A 21180-nucleotide genomic window follows, 5' to 3' on the forward strand; every position below is an offset into this window, starting at 1 on the left:
ACATGTTTGCTACATTGAACTAACTGTGGGCTGGGGAAGTAACTCAGTAGTAGAATGCTTGCATGACTCTGGCATGCACTATGCCCTGGGCTCAACCCCCAATATTGCCATCCTCCCCCGCAAAAAAATAAACTACCTGCCATATCTCATGAAAAGACACAAAGTTTCTGAATAAGAGTTGGTATGTATTTTGAAATCCAAGGAGTCAAGGATTCAAGTGTGAAATGATTCTGTCCCTACATATTTCCAAATGCTTATCTGGCCACACATTGTAAAGCAACATTGGACAAGTTCATCGAGAGTAATACTCATCCCAATGGAAAGAAGATAAAAAGTGTTGGTGCCCTTTAAACTTGTCATTGGGGGCTCAACTAGATACCTTCCTGCTCCATGTTCATTCATGCATTAGCATATGTTCATTGAGCACCTACTATCTCAGGCACTGCCATAGGTGCTTGGGATACATCACTAATTTAAAAAAAAAAAAAACTGACAATTTATCATTCCAGACCTTTCAAATGACCTTTTTGGTTCCCATTTGTGCCTATACTTGTGCAAAATACTAAGAACAGTGACAAAACAAAGTCCAAAAGGAAGCTGTTTATAAACATAAGAAAGCTGAAATTGTTCAGGTACCGTATATCTTACCTTGTAGTGAGTTGAAGATGGAGAAGAGGTACATGAAAGCTACATTTAAGGGTCCCCAGGCAAAGAAAGCAAAACCCCAAGTCATGCCCAGCAGGAAGGTCAGGCTGACCACGCTGCGCAGGTTCCTCAAAACCTCTTCTCTCAGGGTCCGGTTGCTTCTCTTGCCATTCCTCCCACAGATCTGCACCATCACCACAATGAACATGGCGACGTTGAGGAAAAACATGACTCCAAAATACCCGGCACAGGCCACGTAAAATACCACTGGGTCCTGAATCCAACAGCTCAGAGAGAGAAGAAGAAATGAGAAAGGAAAAGAGATTTATTACCTTAGACTGTTTACTTAAGACTTCTCTTGGCTTCCCTGGGCTGACTGCAGACTTCTCTCTTAAAAATCTTTGGGAAGTCATTTCACTTCCCTGGCCCTCAGTTTCTTCTTTGATCTTTTCATAGACGGTTTTTTGTTTGGTTTTGGATGGCCACCATCTTAATATCTAATTAGTTCAGTCAACATGAAAATGAAAACAAAGTGGCTTCTTGAATTCTAATTAGGTATTTGAACAGCTTGGTTGGCTCACCCCAAATTATGTTGGAACTTTTCTCTAGTGTGCTTTGTACTCTAAGAATGAGAACTTGAAGCACTCATTTTTGCTCACTGTTGTTATGGGGCATCCCTGTGAGATTTTTCTACAAAATAATATGGAACTAGAAATCTGCTAAGGGACTTTGGGGATAGCTTTTTCTTGAGAGTCTCAGTTGGCAAGGCCCCTATTTCTTCTTTGTATTTAAACATGAAAATGAGCTAGAGGCCCAGAAAGCTCTAAAATTGTTGGCCCCTAACTCTGTAGACACAAATTCAGTGTCACTGAATGCCACGTCCACATTTCTTATCATGTGAAGTTAATTCTTCCTTATTTAAGTCACAACTAAGTATGAATTCATTACAGCAAAGTAATTCCTATCAATATGACTAGTCTAGTTGGGACAACACCTTATAGAATTTTGACATTCTTACATGGACACTTATTGTGTACAATTATAAAATTTACATTAATTATAAAACATTCTTATTGGATGAAGAAGGATATACTATATATTTAACACTCAGAATGACATACAGATGAGAAAATGAAATGAATTTGAAAACTACTTGTGTAAAGTATTCTATGGGTAAAGTTGACCTGCATTATAATGTGCAGATGCCTGAGTACCCAATTTATGCTATGGAAATTCTTAGGTACAGTTGGATGAATGATTTAATGTAACTGAGTTTATTTTTAACTTCAAGTGTAAATGATCATCATTTTGGAGTATTCCACACTGGAGCTTATCCTCCACGGAGGCAAAAGCTGTCTTGAACATCTTGGGATCCTAGAACCTACTGGCATATAGTAAATACTCAATAAATGAGAAATTGTTGATGTCACAGCAAATTACTAAGAGGCGCTTTAAAGTCCTGTAAGAACTGGCTAACATACTTTGTAAGTTCCTTTATTTGGAAATTTTAACACATTTTTAGTTCCTGTATTTTGAACTTATTTTATTAACTTATTTTATTTGTAACATATTTTATTAAGGTCACAAATAGCACTACTTATCCCTGAGGTAAACTTTTCATTACACATAGAAGTCCCTCTAATCCTAAAATTTTCCACCTAGGTCCAACATTCCCCCTAGTTCCTGTGGGGTATTTCAAGTGTCATGTTAGAAATGTGAAAGAAAGGAAGACCATGAGGGAAGGGTGCACAGGAGACCACCGACAGGACACAGCTGTGTGACCCAGGCAGGAAATGTGCATGGACAGGTGGTGCTATGGACCTCCTTGCAGAAGGAGAAAGCTCTTTGCTGGCTCAGCATCCATTTAATCTACAGACACGGAGCAGCGTGGTATCACTGATAAGATACAAGAGCACACTCCCCTATCCAAACACTAGAAGACCTGAAGTTCAGCAAGCTCATTGTGTGAAGAAAATTTTCCAAATTATTCAAGAACTCCCTATTCTCCATCTTCTCCATTTCTCCATAGCACTCACATTGGCACTGAGTCATTCACTGTAAGACACTGCTACTGAACTCTCCTGAAGATGTGTGTGGGCCTCAGGAGGTAGGACTACTGTGGACTTTTCTCAAATAGGATGGGTCTCCTGGAGGGAGGAGGCAGTATCCTATGCTGCTCCTAAACTCCCCAATGACGGAGGAGTATCATGTTAGCATAGAAAAGCAGCTAGATAGCTGGGTCAAATGGTGGTTCCATTTGACCCAGCTATCCCACTCCCCAGTCTATACCCAAAGTATTTAAAATTGCCATACTAGTGCTCGCTTCGGCAGGGCAGCACATATACTAAAATTGGAACGATACAGAGAAGATTAGCATGGCCCCTGCGCAAGGATGACACGCAAATTTGTGAAGTGTTCCATATTTTGGGGGAAAAAAAGAGGCTTGCTGTAATGTCACAGGAAACCTTTTAAAAGTTAATCTGTAATAGAAAATTGTAGTTGAACTTTTCAGGGGCTGGAAAACAAAGTGTTGTGATTTGATTGAAATAAAACTAAATCTGTTGTCCTCCTTAAAAAATAAAATAAATAAAATAAAAATAAAATCAGCATAGTATAGTAATGCAGCCACATCAATGTTCATAGCAGCTCAATTCACAATAGCTAAACTGTTGGAGCAACCTAGATGCCCTTCAATAGATGAATGATTAAAGAAACTGTGGTATATATACACAAAGGAATATTACTCTTCATTAAAAGAGAATAAAATTAAGGCATTTGCAGGTAAATGGATGGAGTTGGAGAATATCATGCTAAGCGAAATAAGCCAATCCCCAAAAAACCAAAGGCCCAATGTTCTCTCTAATAAGCGGATGCTGATCCATAATGGGGGCGGGGCATGGGAAAAATGGAGGAACTTTGATGGGGCAAAGGGGAGGAAGGGGTGCAGAGGGGGAGTGGGGGTAGGAAAGATGGTAGAATGAGATGGACACCATTACCCTAGGTATATGTATGACTGTACATATAGTGCAACACTACATTGTGTACAACCAGAGAAATGAAAAGTTATGCTGCAATTGTGTACAATGAATCAAAATTCATTCTGCTGTCATATATACCTAGTGAAAATTAATTAATTGATTATTTTAAAAAAAAAAAGAAAAGAAAAGCAGCTTGAACACATCAGGACATTCAAATAAACCCATCTGGGGTGTGGCAGAGACCTTGACAATGTGATGCGAATGAACTAAAACCTTTTAAAATGAGAGCCTCACTCTGGCATGGGAACGTAATACTAAGTTTAAGGAAACAAGAGTATGTCCCTCACAAGTAAGTTCCCCAAGTTCATATCACTTACAATTCATCACCTTGCTCTTTCCCGTAGCTTTCTTTTCCATAGACTTCATTTTGATTTTTGCTTGCCAGAATAATGGACACCACCAAGGCAGGTAAACCTGTTACAAAAAGATAGGACATGCACAGCTCTTCAGAAGTATCTGGAACTTGATTTTTAAGATGGACAATTGCAAGAAAGCAGAAACCTCCCCTCCCCCAACCACAGCATACAAACTTCTTAGAAGTGGCAACTTGGTTAGAACCAACCAAAAAATCTCTCCTTGGAGTGGAACATGAAACTCATTTGGCAACAATTAAAGTTCTATTTGCTTAGCTGAATTTACTAGAGGTCCCAAACCTGATTCTATCGAATCCAGCATGAGCCAATGTAGTTTTCATTAGGCCATCAGAGTTCAGGCAGATACAACAATGGCAGCCAATTCCCCCCTTTTTGGATAAAGCAAGTCTTTAGAAAAATTAGTGTGGGGGGAACAACAGGGATATAAAATCTTTACAGTCTTCTCTTTTCTCTCTAGAGAATCAATACCATATTCATGTATGTATTTACGGGGGAAATGTATGCCAGCCCTATTCCCTGAACAAAGCTTTTACTGCCTCCTAAGGGGGCGCTGAACATCTTGGGAATGTCTCAGGCTTCTATATTATCATTTGAAAATGATTTTTGAGAAAGTTCTAAAGGTTAGGCCCAATAATACAACCCAGACAAAGAAAGAAGCCAGACGAGATAATTCCACTCTATGTCTGATGGAGTTCAAGGCAAAAATTCTGTAAGTCTGCTAGCTGCACACACAAAACTCACATTCTTCCTCTGGTTTCCACAACATGGGCATGTGTTTAGGGATGAGTACAGTGAGGAGTCTCAGCTGGCCTTTATATCAGGAGGTATAATGGAAATGTGCCGTGGTTGGCCAGCTGCTGCTTCAGACTTGGGTGGGCTGGCTCTGAGCTCAGGAAATGAGTTGGTGGTGAGTCAGGAGCTAAGGCTTCTCCTTTACTCCTGAATTTAGTGAGTACTGTAGAAGAAGTTTTTTTTGTTGTTGTTGTTGTTTTTTGTTTTTAGTTTAGAAACAGAGTCTCGCTGAATTGCTTAGGTCCTCACCAGATTGCTGAGGCTGGCCTTGAACTCACAATCCTCCTGCCTCAGCCTCTGAGCTGCTGGGATTACAGGCATGCGCCACTGTGCCCAGCCTGTAGAAGGGTTTTTAAAGATAGTTCGGAGGATTCCTTCCTTTGGATATGTATCTCTAATCTACATAACTCACAATGCTGGAATTTCTCTCAACAGTATTATTCTTTAGAAATCTGGATTTTCTTATGAGAATTGGGCAATTTTCATGATAGAAAGAACAAAGTCAAAAAAATTTTAGGAGGCTTACCCCAGCCTATGATGCAGAATTTTAGAATATACCGGCGAATATAAGTGTTGAATACTTTCACTAAAGCAATGTACATGTGAATGGCTTCCAGCCCCATCCAGGTAAAGGTTGCCAGAAGGAAGAAGTGGAGGAGAGCAGCCACTGCAACACAGAGTCCCTTCATGCCGAAGGAGGTGACCCAGCCATCCAGGAGGAAGGTCAGGTTCAGGAACAGCAGGGCTGTGCTCAGGTTCATCAGGATCTTGGAGGGATAATCCCTTCGCAGTTTTCTAAAAAGGGAGAAAAATACACACACAAGAACACATATTGTAAATAATTTTTAAATTTTTTATTTTATTAGTATTTTATTTAGCACTGTGGTTTTACATAATTGTGGGGTTCATTCTAACCTGTTCATAAATGCAAATATAACATAATTTGCTCCATTTCAACACCAGTTCCTATTGGCTACCCTTCCCTCCTCCCCCTCCTGACCCCTCACCTCTATTCTGTTGATTTTCCTTCTATTCATTTATCATTTTTTTGAGCATGGGGGTAACTTCATATCTTCTGCAACTGTGTAATAGTTGAGAAAGCCCCATCTTTATGACATGGTTCCACTATGCAGAGGGCTAAAGATATTTATGAGTATTTGGCAGCCTATAAAAACTTTTTGAATAGTAATTTTATTGCAAAACTGTTTCCAATTGTGCACAAAATTCCCAACTGGTTTTCAGATATCTTTTTTTTAATCCAGGAAAAATTCTAGTACAAGAATGACATTTTTATTAAAATACTAATGCCCCTCAATTTTTTGAAGTTTCTTAATTTTTAATGAATTAAAGATCCTCCTATTTTTTTTTAAATTCCTGTTTCAGGACTGAGGCAAATACCTTCATCTTTTAAAAATATTTTCATCTGTACAATGAAGAAAGTACAAAGTACTTTTTACACTTTGTATTTACTTAAATGTCAATCATCTTTAATCTACAGTGAAACCATCTTATAAATAGAAGTATGGTGATTACAAATTAAGATTCATAGCTAGAAAATTCATGTTGTGTGATACTAGGAGAAACCTGAACTTGAAAAGTGAACCACCCGGCATGAATCACAGAGTATATAATTGTTTTCAAGAGCCAAAGCAATTTTCTCTTTCACATTTGGAACAGTTAGCACTGGGCTTGGCAGACAGATAAATACTTACTCAAAAGCAACATATGTCAGCAGGGTTGCCGCTGAAAAGATGGAAGATACTCCACAGCCGACATAGGTGATGAAAGTGAGGACCTTCGTGTTTCTTGCGTCGATCTGTGAGGCGCTTCTTGGAAGGTCCTGCACAAGACATGGGAAGAAGCTGTTAAAATTCTTCCAGAGTGATGCACTGTGCCACTAAAAGTTCACTGCTAACATCATACAGAATCTCAGGGGATAACACAACAATGGACGTCAATGTTAATATTGCCATCTTTTGCACTCTCGTGGGTCACTATGTGAAAGAGAATTACTGACCAAAGCAGGTGCACATTGTATTTTTATCATTACTTTCTTACCCAAGCTCCTTGAATTCCAGCTTAAGGTGAAGAATAAAACTACAGGTCAGCCAACTGAAATTGGAGAGGAGGTAGCTGCCATGCATAATGTTATTAGACCCATTTATAATATTTACAGGACTGGGGCATGAGTACAAAGGGAGGCCACGGGAGCCCATGTGGCCAGACCCTCCTACCCTTAGATTCCTTGCTGGGTTGAAGGTGCTCAGCCAGGAGACAACTAGAAGCTGGTGGTGGCTACGAGGGTGTGGCTCTAAGGATGGTGTTGAGGCTTTTAATTGTGGTCAGTTTAAAGCTTGGTGTGCAGAAGTTGTGGTGGTTTATTTATTTATTCTTCATAAATGAGAAGCCACTAAGAGGTTTTGGGTCACAGCATTTTGATCCCTATAGACCTGAAAGGAGGCAATTTACAGTGTTCGGGTTGTAGTGGAGTGGACATATTCTTTCAGATTAGCACACTTTCCAGCATGTTACTATGAAGCATTAATTTCAATATACTTAGGCAGACCTGCGAAGTCTAAACCTGGTAGGAAAATCTTCTTTTCTCCTTAAATAGGGGAATGAAATAGGGATAAATCTTAAGATCAACTACTCAATCCTAGTTGGAGGAGAAAGTCACTTCTATCATGCAAATGTTCAAAACTTCAGCATTCTTAGAGAAGGGATTTATTAAACATCCAGTTTAAACTTTTAGGTCTTGTAACAAAATTTTTTCCTCCTCTAGGTTATTTTTCTTTAATATTCACCAAGTGTCAAAAAATCTGCTCCTGGGCTAGGGTTGGAACTCAGTTGTAGAATGCTTGCCAAGCATGCAATGAGGCATAGGGTTTGATCCTCAGAACCACATTAAACAAACAAACAAACAAACAAATAAATAAATAAAGGCATTATGTCCATAATACCTTTTTTAAAATTTTCTTTCACTAAAAATATTTTTTTTTAAAAAAAGAGAAATCTGCTCCTCACATAGGCATTGAGCTACTGGTATTTCTATGTGTGTACATTTGTGCAAAATGAAAAAAAAAAAGAAGAGTGAATTCCAGGTATGACTGATGCAGTAAGGAACAGGTATAGTACCTTTATGCACAAAGTGATGGAAATCAGCAGAAGCAGGTGCTGGAAGTCAGAGGGGCCCTTTCCAATCTTATTAATTCAAGAATTCCTCAAAACACTGGGGCACATGGGATTCCCATGGTACCTTGTAGGAAGTTCTAAGTCAGTGCCACTTGACTTTGGACAAGCTACTTCACCACAGTTCAGTCACCGCAGGACAGCATAGGCCAGAGAACTGAATCACAGTCTTGAGGGACCTCCATGTGATATGTCACTACCTCTTAAAAAAACCTCTGTTGCCACCTAGATAAGGCAATTGACTGGCAAACCTCAATTAAACCAAAATTTAAAATAAAAATTAAGGCTCTTTACTGATTCCCAATTACACACAATTCTCATGCTATTTTGAACTTTTGGAGAATGGAAATATATTATCCCTCTGAACCAGCCAACATGAAAATACACTAATGTTCAAAATATGAAAGTCAGTTTTACTACAGAGAAATGTAGTAGAGGACATTAAATCCCTCACACATTTGTAGATTGGAAGATATGATTCTGGGTGAATGTGTCATGGGAAAAATTTAGACTCAGAAAAATCTATGCAAATGAATAAAGAGTTTGTAAATTAAGAAAAACTCTTAGCAAAATCTTGGTGGTCTGGAAAAGCTGAAAGGATATGAACACATGGCCAGAAAGGATGAATTTTGGCAAGATTTTCTTAAAGCAATTTATAATCCTATAAAAACAGCCAAGGTATAAAATGGAAAGATAATGCTAAAGATGCATATTTCCATATATATATAAAATTAACTGTTTAATCAGATGGCAACAGGAAAAATAATGTACAATCATAAACTCATAATAAAATTTAAATAATATATGAAGGAACTGACCACTTAAAATAATGTGTAGCCAAAATCTGATTGCATATGAACTATCTCTTAATATTCTCTTTTGTAACTATTATACATTTACCTAATATTAGACTCAATACCTGCAATTATGTACACATACACACACACACACACACACACACACACACGGTTAAAATATTTCAATGAATTAAGTTAAAGCTCATATACCTGAATGAATAATTGTTGAAAATAAGTATTTTCCGAAAACTTTCTCTTTTCACTTTTAAAGAAAAAAGAATATGGAAAGAAATATAATTTTCTTTCTAGATTGCTTAGGGAAAACATTTTACAGTTTAATTATTCATTTTCATGCTCTGGCAGTAAAGAAAAAATATTTGTATTTTGAGAACATTAAAAAGTTACTTTCTGTGACTTGCCACCACCTTTTTCAATGATTTGCTCTCATCCCTGAGAGCACTAATGTCCTGGGTTGTCAGGAAAATTACAATTTGCAGAGTTGCCATGTGACATCGGCCATTTGCATAGGCCAAGTATATTCATGAGCCAAATGCTACATCCCACAGTTCCTCACCACTTCCTCCCTGTCCCCACAGGAAGAAGTGCCTAAGATTTAAAGGAGGGGGATAAACACAACCTCATGTCTGTGATTTCAATTGGAAAAGCTTTTTGACTCAGCTTGCACTACTCTCATCTCCTATTTAAAAACAAATGTGGCTGGTTCCTTTACAGAAACCATACAGAAACAATGGCTGTGATAATCTGGATGGCAGTCTGGATTCCAGAAGTGTGTGCAAAAACACTAGTGTACCAGATAAAAGGGAAAATGCAAGTCTATGGATAAATACAAATAAGTCCTTGGACATGGGGTGAACATTTGTGGGATTAAAAAAACAAAGATGTGCTCTAATTTTTGTTTAATATTGTTGAGCAGGCTGGCCAACAAGATAAAAAAGAAAAAAAAAACAGAGTCATGGGAAAAAAGCAAGGAAGAAAAGAAGAAAAGAATGATACAAGGCCTGAGAGCCAGAGAAACACCACGCCCATCATCACTGAGGTCTCCATTTAACACAAGTCACTAATCTCTTCTGAGGTGCTGCCATCTCTAGGAGGAAGATTCCCTGGCACAGAGCCTGGTACAGAATGACAGACTGAGTCATAACATAAGAAAAATTTTGATCAAACAATTCACAGTTCTCTTCCAACATTTTCTTCTTTAACTTTCCCTCCCTCTTATTCCTGTCTCCCTGTTTCCAAGACTCTATTTCTCTCTTAACAGAGATTTTCTTATTTCTGGGATTATCTGTCATCACTGTCAATACTGTAAAAAACACGTAGAGTTCTATAATTACTTTCTTATATTTTTAATATATGTTCTCTGCTAATTAGATTTTTCTTTAAGAATTAAGATTTAGGGTATAGATGGGCATGATCAGGAAAAAAATTCTTCAAACACAAAATCTAAAAAGAAAAGTTTAAAAAAAAAGAAAAGAAGTATGCCTTCTGAAATTACATGATGTCAAAATGAGCTTAGAAACCCCCCTCACCATCAGGACTCCGAAGTGTGTGAAGTGGTTACACAGGCAGATGGTCTCGCTTGCATCTGAACCATTGTGTGCAATGCACCCTGACGTGTTCCATCCTCCAAGACTTTCTGTGGGAGGAATCAATAAAGAGAGTGAGAGCAACAGCATCTTTTCCATAAGGAATGGGATGACTTTCAGGAAATCTGCCTCAGCCTCATCTGGTCTGTCTTACTGAGTTTATCTGTGCAATGAATGCCATTCATAAAGTTACCAATATGTAAAATAATCCTGGATCCTTGACTCACAGGAGGCTAGTGCTGAGCAGGCAGTTAGAGACAATCTAGATAGTGAATCTGTGGAACCTGTGTTTCATTGTGTTCTACTGGAGTGTTTGGGGGTTCTGCAAATGTTTGAGTTTAATTGTAACATAATTGAAAAAAAAAGTTTCTATAAAAAATGCTCCTTTTCAAATGTGCTATGTGCTAAGGAACTTTCTGGAGACCAATACTGCTCCATAGGATGGGTCTGTATTTTTGTGAAGCCCTAAGAACAAAGGAGGTCTGCTTTCTTAGAATATGTGATTATGAGCACAGCAGTCAAGCATGGTGATGACTTAACTATGCGTGGTTTGAGTGTATCCTTTCTGACTTTAATAGTATCATGTAGAGTATGAACAACTCCTATGATCAAAATATGAGATCCATTTATTTGAATAGCATGTAAAAATATAAGATAATATTTAACAAATGTATATGATGAAATCAGGGTCTCCAAACTGTGCAACCAAACCACAAAACTGTCCAGCTAGAACAAGGATTGTCCAAAATAAAAAAGAGGTTTGACTACTTTGGGGCACTCTCTGTCTCTCTCTCTCTAAAAATGAATATTACTGGCTTTTAACAAAGTAGCCAGCATGTTGGTGGAACAGATTTGGCCACGATAATTCCAGTGGGGGACCCTGATGGAAGGGGACGTGGAAGGTAGAGACACATGAAGTTCATCACTTATGCTTGAGGAAAATCCCCTCAAGGAGATTTCCACAGCTGCAGCCTAATGATGTGCTTATTCCTTTCCTTTGACAGCCTCTTTCTATTTGTTTGCGGTGTTGTGGAGGCTGCTCATTTCTTTCCTGTAATCCACGTCCACTATCACCATCCCTATCTTTTATCTTCCTTGGTGTGTTCTCCACCCACCCTAACTTGAAATGGAAGCTGGGTTTCTAATCATATGACTTGTGCATATCAAGTAATAGCTTCCTATGTGTCCTAGAAGAATAACGTCAAGTGTGTGCCTACATTCAACTAACAGTCACAACAAAAGTCTATACCGTATTTGACAAATGACTGAAATCAAAGAGTTGTTTCATTAAAATAAAAAAAAGTCAAGTATGCCCATTTCTTCTTGTAGTGTCTAAAAAGTTACATAAATTAGAATTGACTTCCTAAGTGATATAAACTAAAATCTGCAGTTCAGTTGCTCTTACACTTACATTGTGACTCATTGTGGTTTGGAGTGGAATTAAAGGAAATGGAGGTGTCTAATGGTGTTTAAAATTCGTTGTTATCTATATTAAGACAACCAGTATTTTAACACTTACTGTTTTTGTTCAAATCCCAGAAGGCACAGATGGGACGATGCACTTCCTATATTAACACAAGAATAAACATGTGAAATTGTGTTTAAAATAACTTAAAAAGCACATGATTGAAATGTGGCAAAGAAGAAAATGCTACAGGGTTCACAAAGAAATAGATCAGCATGAGACGTGCCAATACAACCTGAAAACCTGAGGTGATCTATAGAGGATATTCTCTCAGAATGGAGATCCCAAGGGAAAATCAGCTATAACCTTAGAAACCTTATGAGGAATCATATCAGCCATTTTTTTCCTGCAGGTTACTACATGTCCCATCATTAAATACTGAATCCATCCACTACCATTCCTAATATTTAGCAAAGCTCTTTATACTATAATTTCACATTCTTCAAAATTCTTCTTTGTGTCTGGATATATGCAGAAACAAACTGAAAGAAGCAACTCAAAGAGATATTTATACATCTGTGTTCTTAACAATAACCAAAAACTAGAAGCAACTCAAATGTCCACTGATGGACAAATGGATTCATAAATTCTGATATATACATATAATGGAATATTATCTGACCCTAAAAAGAAAAAGAAATTCTGATGACAGATGCTGCTTTATGTCTTGAAGACATTCTGCTAAGTGAAATAATCAATTTATTGTCCCAAAGGACAAATACTGTACGATTCCACTTTTTGAGGTACCTAGAAGAGTCAAATTAATGGTGATCTAGAGTTGAGCAGCGGTTACCAGAGGTTCTTGGAAGGCAAGAATAGGGAGGTAGTGTTTTAATGGGAAAGGAGTTTCAGTGGAAGAAGATGGAAAACTTGTAGAGACGGATGGTACGATGTGAATACATTTAATGCTACTGAACCGCACATTTAAAAATGATAAAATGGTAAATTTTTTCAAGTATATTCCACCACAGTTTTTTAAAAAATCCTCCTTTATAGAGAAAGGGGCTGATGAACAAAGAGGCCACAAGGTCTCTTTGGAGAAGGTCTCCAAGGATCCTCTCCAAGGATTCTGCAATGACTTAACTCCAATTGTTATCCCTTATCTGTCTGCTCTCTTCCTGCCAGATAAATGGCAGGACCATCACTGGGGCCCTCTAAAAAAGTGGGAAAAACCTGTTTCCAGGGCACTGGGGACAGTTCAATAAGACAAGAGAAGTGACATTTGCCAAGATTTCAAGCAACTGCTAACCCCTTAAAGAATAAATCTTCCCTCCTGTTGCTCCTTGACATTCCCAACTGCAGTCACTTTTTACTTTAAAAATATAGAGACACAACCAAAACCTCCTATGGTAGAATGGTGCAAGATATTAGATCCAATTTATTTGAAATGATGTGTGTCATTTTTTAAGAACAGTTATCTTTTTCTTCACTCCCATGCTTTCTGGTTCATGAATCCTAGGTAAGACTAATTCCCACACCATGCCCCAAGCTGATGATACTCATGGTGACCACAGAGCACTCCCTGACTGGTGGCCTCCCTTCTGGAACACTGATTCTTGCCCTCATAAAAAGTGCCAGTTACTTACTACCATGTAAAAGGAAAAGGCCCACAATTCTCTGAAATAGTTTGCACTGCTCAATCACAACTGGTAGCATTTTCTTACCTGAGTTCTTGTGTGTTTGATTTTAATTTGAACAGGGTCCTTTAGATCCTGGATAGTAATGTTTCCAATACTGCATGCCATCACATAACTCACTAAGGTTTTTCTTTGGGGTCCCACATCCTTTGGGAAAAAAAAAAAATTGCGTGCCTTAGTCAGAAGTACACACTTTTATTTTGCTTCTGTGCTCCAAAATAAGCAAACTGTCAGCAATTTTTACACTTAAGGTCTTCGACTCTAGAGCATCCTGTTTATAACATAAAATTGCTGGCTTTCCTGAAGGAGCTGTGCTACTTCCCTTATCCAATAAATACATCGAGGGGGCATTATGAGCCAGTATAATAAGGTAGTATTCATAAAACTGCATTCGTGATCGGGGTAACTGATGTCAGCCAGTTCATATCTGAAACAATGCAAACCCATAAATAATATAAACTCATGAACAAGTGTGAAACAATTAGTTCATTTCCCTACTCTAGAAAACAGATGAAGTTTTCTTTCCTTTAGAGAAGTATGAAGGAAATTTGGTGTGAAAAATAAAAAGCAATTCATCTTTTACATCCATGCCAAGAACCTGGCCTGTTTACTAACCTATACCTAAATGTAGTTCCACTGGATGCAAATCCCATGCAGGACTTTCACCTTCTTCTGTGCTGTCTACATGCCAGCACCTGCAGACTTCACAGCAGTGGAACCTGTCCTGCAAAATGACTCAGACCAACAGGCTGTCTCTCCAGCAAGTTCTGTTTTATTTTCCTCCCTCGTGTTTCCTGTCAAATCTCCTAAATTTCTCTCCATACAACAGCTTATAAATCAGCTGTTTCGGAATAGCTGTAAAATGTCCTAAATTCCAAGCAAAATTCAGCATCCAAAATAGAGCTTTTTATTAATTTTATATAGTTATCACTATCAAAATGCTGGCTATTGGTTGGTGATACCAGACTTCTATTTAAAATGCATCTATACCTATATATTTGCCTATTATTCTAGGATAGAAATAATATACATATATCTATGTATCTTGTCTATTATGCTTATATGTATGTATGTATGTATGTATGTATGTACATATGGATATACTTATATCTTGCCTATTATGTTAGTACTATGGAACTTACAGTATTTCATTCTGCTGTTAATTTATTTTAAAAAAACAAAAATACATTTCCTAATAACAACTTTGATAGGGAGATGCCAAATGAGAAGGAAAAATGAGAAGACTCAAAAGAGTGACAGATCCTTCTCACTCTAAGAACTCTCCTAAACTACTCCTATGAACCAGACCTCCTTCTTTGTATCACTTTTTTTTTGTAAAGGGGATTGAAACCAGGAGTGCTACTTAACCAATGAGCCATGTCAAAAGCCCTTTTTAAAATATTTTATTTAGAGACAGGGTCTCACTGAATTACTTAGGACCTTGCTAAGTTGCTGAGGCTGGCTTTGAACTCGTGACCTGCCTGCCTCAGCCTCTCAAGCCACTAGAATTACAGGCATTCACCACTGTGCCTAGCATCACTCACATTTTGTGATGTCTCCTGCGTATTTTAATATTGTTTTTAAGGTGACATCACTATAAATCTCAAATTACTATAATTTTAATAAATACAGTTGTATGTGTCTATAGTTATAGGAGCCTCAGGGTAAATCATGTTTTTAATAAGTGATATTCATATGAATTTCAAAAGTTTTATATACCTTGTACCTAAAAGGTTCACAGGTAAAATTTTAAATTTTTGAAGCGATTTTCTATCAATGCTTCCATGGCATTTTTTTTTTTAAATCTGTAATCTACCTGGCCATTCTTCTCTATTCTCCTGCCCTTGAGACATGATTTTCTCTTATATAGATCACACTGTTGAACATACTGTGGTATCTTGAATGTAACAGGTTTTAAGAAAAGCAGTGAAACTGCTTTATATGGGCTGTACTCTTAAAGGCAATCAGAGGTCACCAGCGTTTGCTGGCAGTGGACCTTCTAGTATCTAGAACTAAAGCCAATAAAAATGATAATATGTGCTCAGCACAATGCCACCCTATTCTGCGGATGTGTGAAAGCCAAAGGTCTCTTGAAATACTAATGGGAAAACTGATTAAAGCCAAGAATGCTGCTCATTATATAAACAGTGCTTCCTGCTGAATTGAAAAAAAGTCCTTTCCTTTGGTGTGCAATTTCTTTAATTCTGAAGGCCTACAGGACTGAGGAATGTAAAATATTTAACAAAGGGAATAATAAATAGTAGCTTCTTTAGTAACTCAATTTTTAATTCTATTATGCAACTTTTAGCCTATTTTTATTAATTTTAAAAACTGGAATAAACTTATCCTATTAATAAGCACATTATTTTCTAAAATAAATTTTTAAACAATTGTATTAAAACCTTTTGCTTATAAAAAACATTTTTTTTATTTTGAAAGTAAAATAGATTAATTTTTCTAATACCTTCTGATGTATTTGGAAGAAATATGAACTTTAATTTTTATTTTTTAACAAAGAAACTTCAGTTGCCATTGAAAAATAATTATTTAATTGATGCTTACCTGGAAAAGTCCAGTTTTGTTGAAGAAAGTAAACTGTGCTCTTCTAACTAATACAGAATCTTCTTGACTTAAGTTTTCAAGTAAGTTTGGAGGCAAAATGACAGAAGCCAGTGGATCCACTTGTTCACTCTCAAAATCCATCTGTCATACACACATATTGGTGGAGTGAACACAAGGACATAGTAAGGATACTTCACTCCACCCACTGACCAAGGAGACAGAACAACTGCAAACACCTAGTTAGCTAGAGCTGGGGCTGCCTGGACCTCCATGGCAGCCTCTGCAGCTCCTGGATAAACCCCCATAGGCGATCCAGAGTCTCAACCAAGGTTTACAATGCCGGTCAAAGAAGAAAACACATTCACTCTGACTAAGGAAACCTGAAATCTACAAACTGGTCAATATTGACCTGTATGAGGATTAGATCTAGCCTATCAGATTTTGAGTTGTTTTTAAAACACTTAGTGAAAGAGACTGAAGTTGTTGGAGTACAGAAACTGAATTATCTCTGTCAAGAGGCCACAGCTGAAATTTTCCGAACACTCTCAGATATCATTTGTACTGAAACCATAGCTCAAGCTACAGAGTGCTTTCTGAGTTTTCACTCAGTGTGAAAAAAAAAAAAAAAAGTTTTCCTTGAACCCTGGGCTCCAGACATTTTTCTATTTTTAGTGTAGTCTATTTCTATAGCTAAACAACTATTATGCTCCATGTAGACATTTTGCCAGGTAAAGAACTAGGCTGCATTTATTCTGTTTGTTCTTGTGGCAAGTGTTTTGGGGCACATAGGAACCACTTGAAATTATTTGCTGAAGTGTGACTTTAACATGTCCTAGAGGCTCTCTGTTAATCTGGCCCCAGCTCACTTGTCCAGTCTCAGTGTCACCTGCTATTTACAGACTTTTCTGTCATTATTTCTTGAAGTGTGATCCTCAGGCCAGCAGCACTGGTAATATTCAGGAATTTGCTCAAAAGTGCAAATTTCAGGGTCTGACCCAGGACCTATTCCATTAGAAGCTCTTGGGGTAAGGTCTAGCAATTGGTTTTAATAAGTTCTCCAAGAGATTCTAATGTTAAGTTTAAGAATCACTGGTAAAAAGGTTTTCACTTTCCAGAGTCCTTAATAGACCTCTTTCTTCTCAATGGATTGATTCTTGGTGCCCCAATATGGCAGCCCCAACTCATGTTTTAACACCTGGCTCCATGTCACCTCTCATAGATGATGACCTCTTATTGTTCAGCTATGAAGGGGCACCTTCTCCCTACTTCCACAATACTTGTAGCTACTGATAGAATTAAACTTAGCCAATATTCAGACCAGCCTGCCACCTCTTGGGCATACATGTCCTTAAAGTAACAACTGTTAAAGTGGTCAGAAAGTTTGTATCTAATTAACTAATTAAAATTAGAGAAAACTGTGGTTTATTACCTGGAAATATGATTCATTATTTCTTGGAAGACCAATGCTAAAATTTGAAATTGCATTCGTCTCTGGGTTCAGGGACGATATTCCAAGAGCCAAATTCCGAGTCGCAATATTCACATGCGGAGTGCTACTTAGGTCTATCTTAAAGGCCAATTCATCAATTGTTTTTAAAGCCCTAAAGAAATGACAGTGATGTCACTGTTAAGTACACAATGTTTTAGATACCGGATCACATGTCTTGATGCATAACAAAATACAAACTACATAAAATTATCTTAAATTTTCTGATAATAACTTAAATATCCACAAAGTTACTCCAAACCATAATAATATCAGTTAAAACATAGAATCACAGTGACAGATTCATCCTCAAGAGAAATATCTTCTTTAAAGGAAACCAACAATTAAATTATCCTGAACAAGTACTGTCTTTCGTTTGTTTTGGCCTCTCTTTGCTCATAAGAAAAATACCCTCCCCACTTTATAACTTAGAAAGAATCAAAGGAAACAATATGATGTGAAAATATTTGTAATTTATTATTTTGAAGACAAATTAACTTGGAGAATACCTTTCAATGAATATAAAATTTTCATTAAAGAAATGTGGTTGAAAAGAAGGGAACAGAAAATAATTAAACACTTTAATATTAACATATTAAGTGAAATTATTGGACACAAACTGGATTCTATAAAAATAGGTCCATTTTCACCTGCCTTAGGCATTTTCACTTTAAAAGGCAAACAATCACATAGCTGTGGCAGTTTATGCCCAGTTCACAGGACAGTAGACTTACATTGACCAAGTAATGTCCCTCAGGTAAGTAATCTTTCAGGAATTTTCAAATAGACAAATGATATGGGGATTTACATATACCGTTTGATAACAACTCTAATCATTTTGTAAATTATCTCTCTTAAAAGAAAAAAAAGAGAGAACTTTTTGAAGTTTCCTTTATGAATGACCTTGGGGACTGTCTATGCATCTTCCAGAGATTTTAATTACGAAGGCAGGCCACAAAGTCCTCAGATGGGTTTGAAATTATACAACAACACATTTATTCAATAAATTTTACTCTTCAAGAAAAAAAAAGAGAGAGGTACTTACTCAGAAGAAGATTCAAGCAAGTCACTATCTGAACTGCTTAAGATATTAGAAAATATATTCATTAGAGTCGAGCCGAGTGTTAAATCAATGTTTTCTTCACTATTCACAATTCTTTTGACCAGTTCTACAATGTTGGTGATATTGGCTGAGGTTAAGTTCTGGGCATCCGCAGTTAAATTTAAAATCTGATTAGCAACTTCATTTACTTCCTCTAAAACAAACAACAATAACAACAACAAAAAAAGGCTGAAGAAACAACATAGAAAATTTTACTGCACATTTCATTTTAAGCATGTCCAGGGATCCAAAATATGGTGTGATATTTTACTTTATAGCTGAAGCAGGGTTCCTGTGTGTATTCCCTTATGATTGTCTGCACAGGGTAACAATACAATATTTATACACAAACTAACTTCTCTCTTTAGTAAGACACAAAGACATAAGCAACTCTAAGAGACCAGTGTTGATATATTGTTCTAAAAGAAATGGTCCAGAATCTCTGAATAAGCACGTTTGCTGTTTGACAATACTACAAAACACTGACAGTAGTAATTGTGTATGTTTGGGGGGGGTGTATTTATGCATATGTATGTGTGTGTGTGTATACATATACACACATATATATTTTAAAGTCTTCTCTAAAATTTCTTCACTATTTTAGTCTTATAGAATAAATGGAATATAAAGTTAGAATGAGAGAAGCATGTACTTTCTACCTTAAGAAAAACAGTCATATGCCTATTTTTTAGTATTAAAACAGTAGCACACAGAAGAACATGTCTGAAGAGGGTGAAAGCCATGAGGCATAAGGTCATTTCATTTTGGGAACTGAACAGAGAAGCTGCTCACTTACTTGTACAGTTGGATACATCGAGGGGCCCCCACTCGGCTAATGAAGTGTTGGAAGGATTGCGGTAACTATGAAACAACAACAAAAAGATATTTCAAATATTTGACATAAATGAGAAGACAGCTTGTGATATTAGTTAATAAGCTCTAATGATATCTAGGTAAGTCCCATCTGAAAATAAAGCTGTAATATGTTGAGATAAAGTGTATACTAAAAATCCTTACTGGAAGAAATGAGTAGCCTACATCACAGAATCAAAATACAAGCAATATCCTGTATCCTAACCTAGAATACATTGGTCAAGTACTGCTTTAAGAACTTTATAGATACATTTTGATTTTGATTTCACATAACTCTGGAAATCCATCTTTTATAGATGAGGAAATGGACTTAGGGAAGCCAAGAGAAGCCAAGGAATTTCCCAAGGTCTCCAGCCAGAAAGAGGTCAGGCTACATTTTAAATTCCAGTTCATCGATCTCTAAAGCCTTCTTTCAACCAAGTGTCAAACACAGCAGCTGTCACACTTAAACAGTTTCCGTTTCTGAATTCCCTCCAAGGAAGCTCTAACCGGGAGTGGGGTAGAGGGTGAAGAACTAGATTTGAGACTAGCAGTTGGATGAATCCCTACAATTATCTTGTTTCTCGAGGTTTTTGTTAGACATTCAGGGAAACTTCATATTCTGACAGTCTCTATCAGCAGACTGCTAAGCCTGGATCTTGTCTATTCCCTCTTTGCTACTTCTCTTCAAACAGTTAAAAAGTCTTGGGATTTTTAATTGCATGTTCCACGGCTACAAGCTGGCTAGGGTCAGCTATACACAAGGTGCCTGCCCTGGAACCACCCTCTGTTTTCCAAGTTCTTAGATCTTTCTTTAGACATGTCTTGAGTTTGTTGCTGGGCAACCTGCTAATCTTATCTCTACTCCCCTGACCCAGAAGAGCACAATTTAGGCACATACAGAGATTCCTGCCCTTTTTCCCAATCAACAGTACTGCTGAGCAGTACATGTACCCTGGGAATATGGATAGTGTGAAGCTTGGTTGGTATAAGTCAATGAAAATATTACCATATCCGTGTAACAGAAAAGCCAGGCTTGTCTGGACACGGATGGGTGTACTCAGAAGGTGGGATAGCTGGCCAGTAAAAGCCTGTGGGTTCCTCCACCGCAGCACAAATACCTGAGAGAAATGAGAATGAGCACGAGAAAGATCAGTCCATCCTTTGATGTTAAAGGTGCATGATGAAAACCAAATACAATCCTGGTAATTAGGAATGCATTTCACGTAATGATAAAATACTAGGGTTTTATGTTCAGAAACTGTAAAAATTTATAAATAAGGAAGAATACACATATAATACATTTCAGACACAGAAATTATTTCATATTATAAAACCATCCAATAAAGTGCCTATACACATAAATAGGTAACATACATGTAAATAATCATAGATTAGTAACATAAGTTCTATTCAAAAAATAAACACTACAGAAAATGAGAGTAAACCTGAAAGATTCAAAATGTAATGACCTTTGTTAAAGTGGAAAGCTTACAGTGCATTGATGGTTTCATCACTGAGTTGTGAACATATTTTATAAATATTAAAATTAGCTTCTCTGCTAATAATCTCCTGCCAGGAAGCTCACTGGAATAATGGCAAGAAGGTATCTATGAGCACTTTCCCCTATCTTACCC

The 21180-nt window shown here is 37.2% G+C and overlaps 1 protein-coding gene and 1 non-coding gene across 2 annotated transcripts in view; one reads left to right on the forward strand and one right to left on the reverse strand.

Moving 5' to 3' along the window:
- Adgrg6 (adhesion G protein-coupled receptor G6) overlaps positions 1 to 21180 on the reverse strand; it is a 134817-nt gene that overhangs the window by 20179 nt on the left and 93458 nt on the right. Inside the window, exons 11-22 of the mRNA XM_026397618.2 lie at positions 20553 to 20664; positions 19488 to 19552; positions 18635 to 18845; positions 17533 to 17704; positions 16104 to 16244; positions 13569 to 13688; positions 11959 to 12004; positions 10383 to 10489; positions 6562 to 6689; positions 5376 to 5644; positions 4001 to 4097; positions 649 to 932 (exon numbers count right to left, since the gene is read on the reverse strand). Of these exons, the coding sequence (XP_026253403.2) occupies positions 649 to 932; positions 4001 to 4097; positions 5376 to 5644; positions 6562 to 6689; positions 10383 to 10489; positions 11959 to 12004; positions 13569 to 13688; positions 16104 to 16244; positions 17533 to 17704; positions 18635 to 18845; positions 19488 to 19552; positions 20553 to 20664 (1752 nt within the window). The remainder of the gene's footprint in view (positions 1 to 648; positions 933 to 4000; positions 4098 to 5375; positions 5645 to 6561; positions 6690 to 10382; positions 10490 to 11958; positions 12005 to 13568; positions 13689 to 16103; positions 16245 to 17532; positions 17705 to 18634; positions 18846 to 19487; positions 19553 to 20552; positions 20665 to 21180) is intronic.
- On the forward strand, positions 2961 to 3072 carry LOC113189032 (U6 spliceosomal RNA). The gene has a single exon (XR_003301605.1). It is a non-coding gene; the product is annotated as a U6 spliceosomal RNA (small nuclear RNA).

The sequence above is a fragment of the Urocitellus parryii genome, chromosome 8, assembly GCF_045843805.1.
Source record: "Urocitellus parryii isolate mUroPar1 chromosome 8, mUroPar1.hap1, whole genome shotgun sequence".
In the NCBI taxonomy this organism is placed as follows: Eukaryota; Metazoa; Chordata; class Mammalia; order Rodentia; family Sciuridae; genus Urocitellus; species Urocitellus parryii.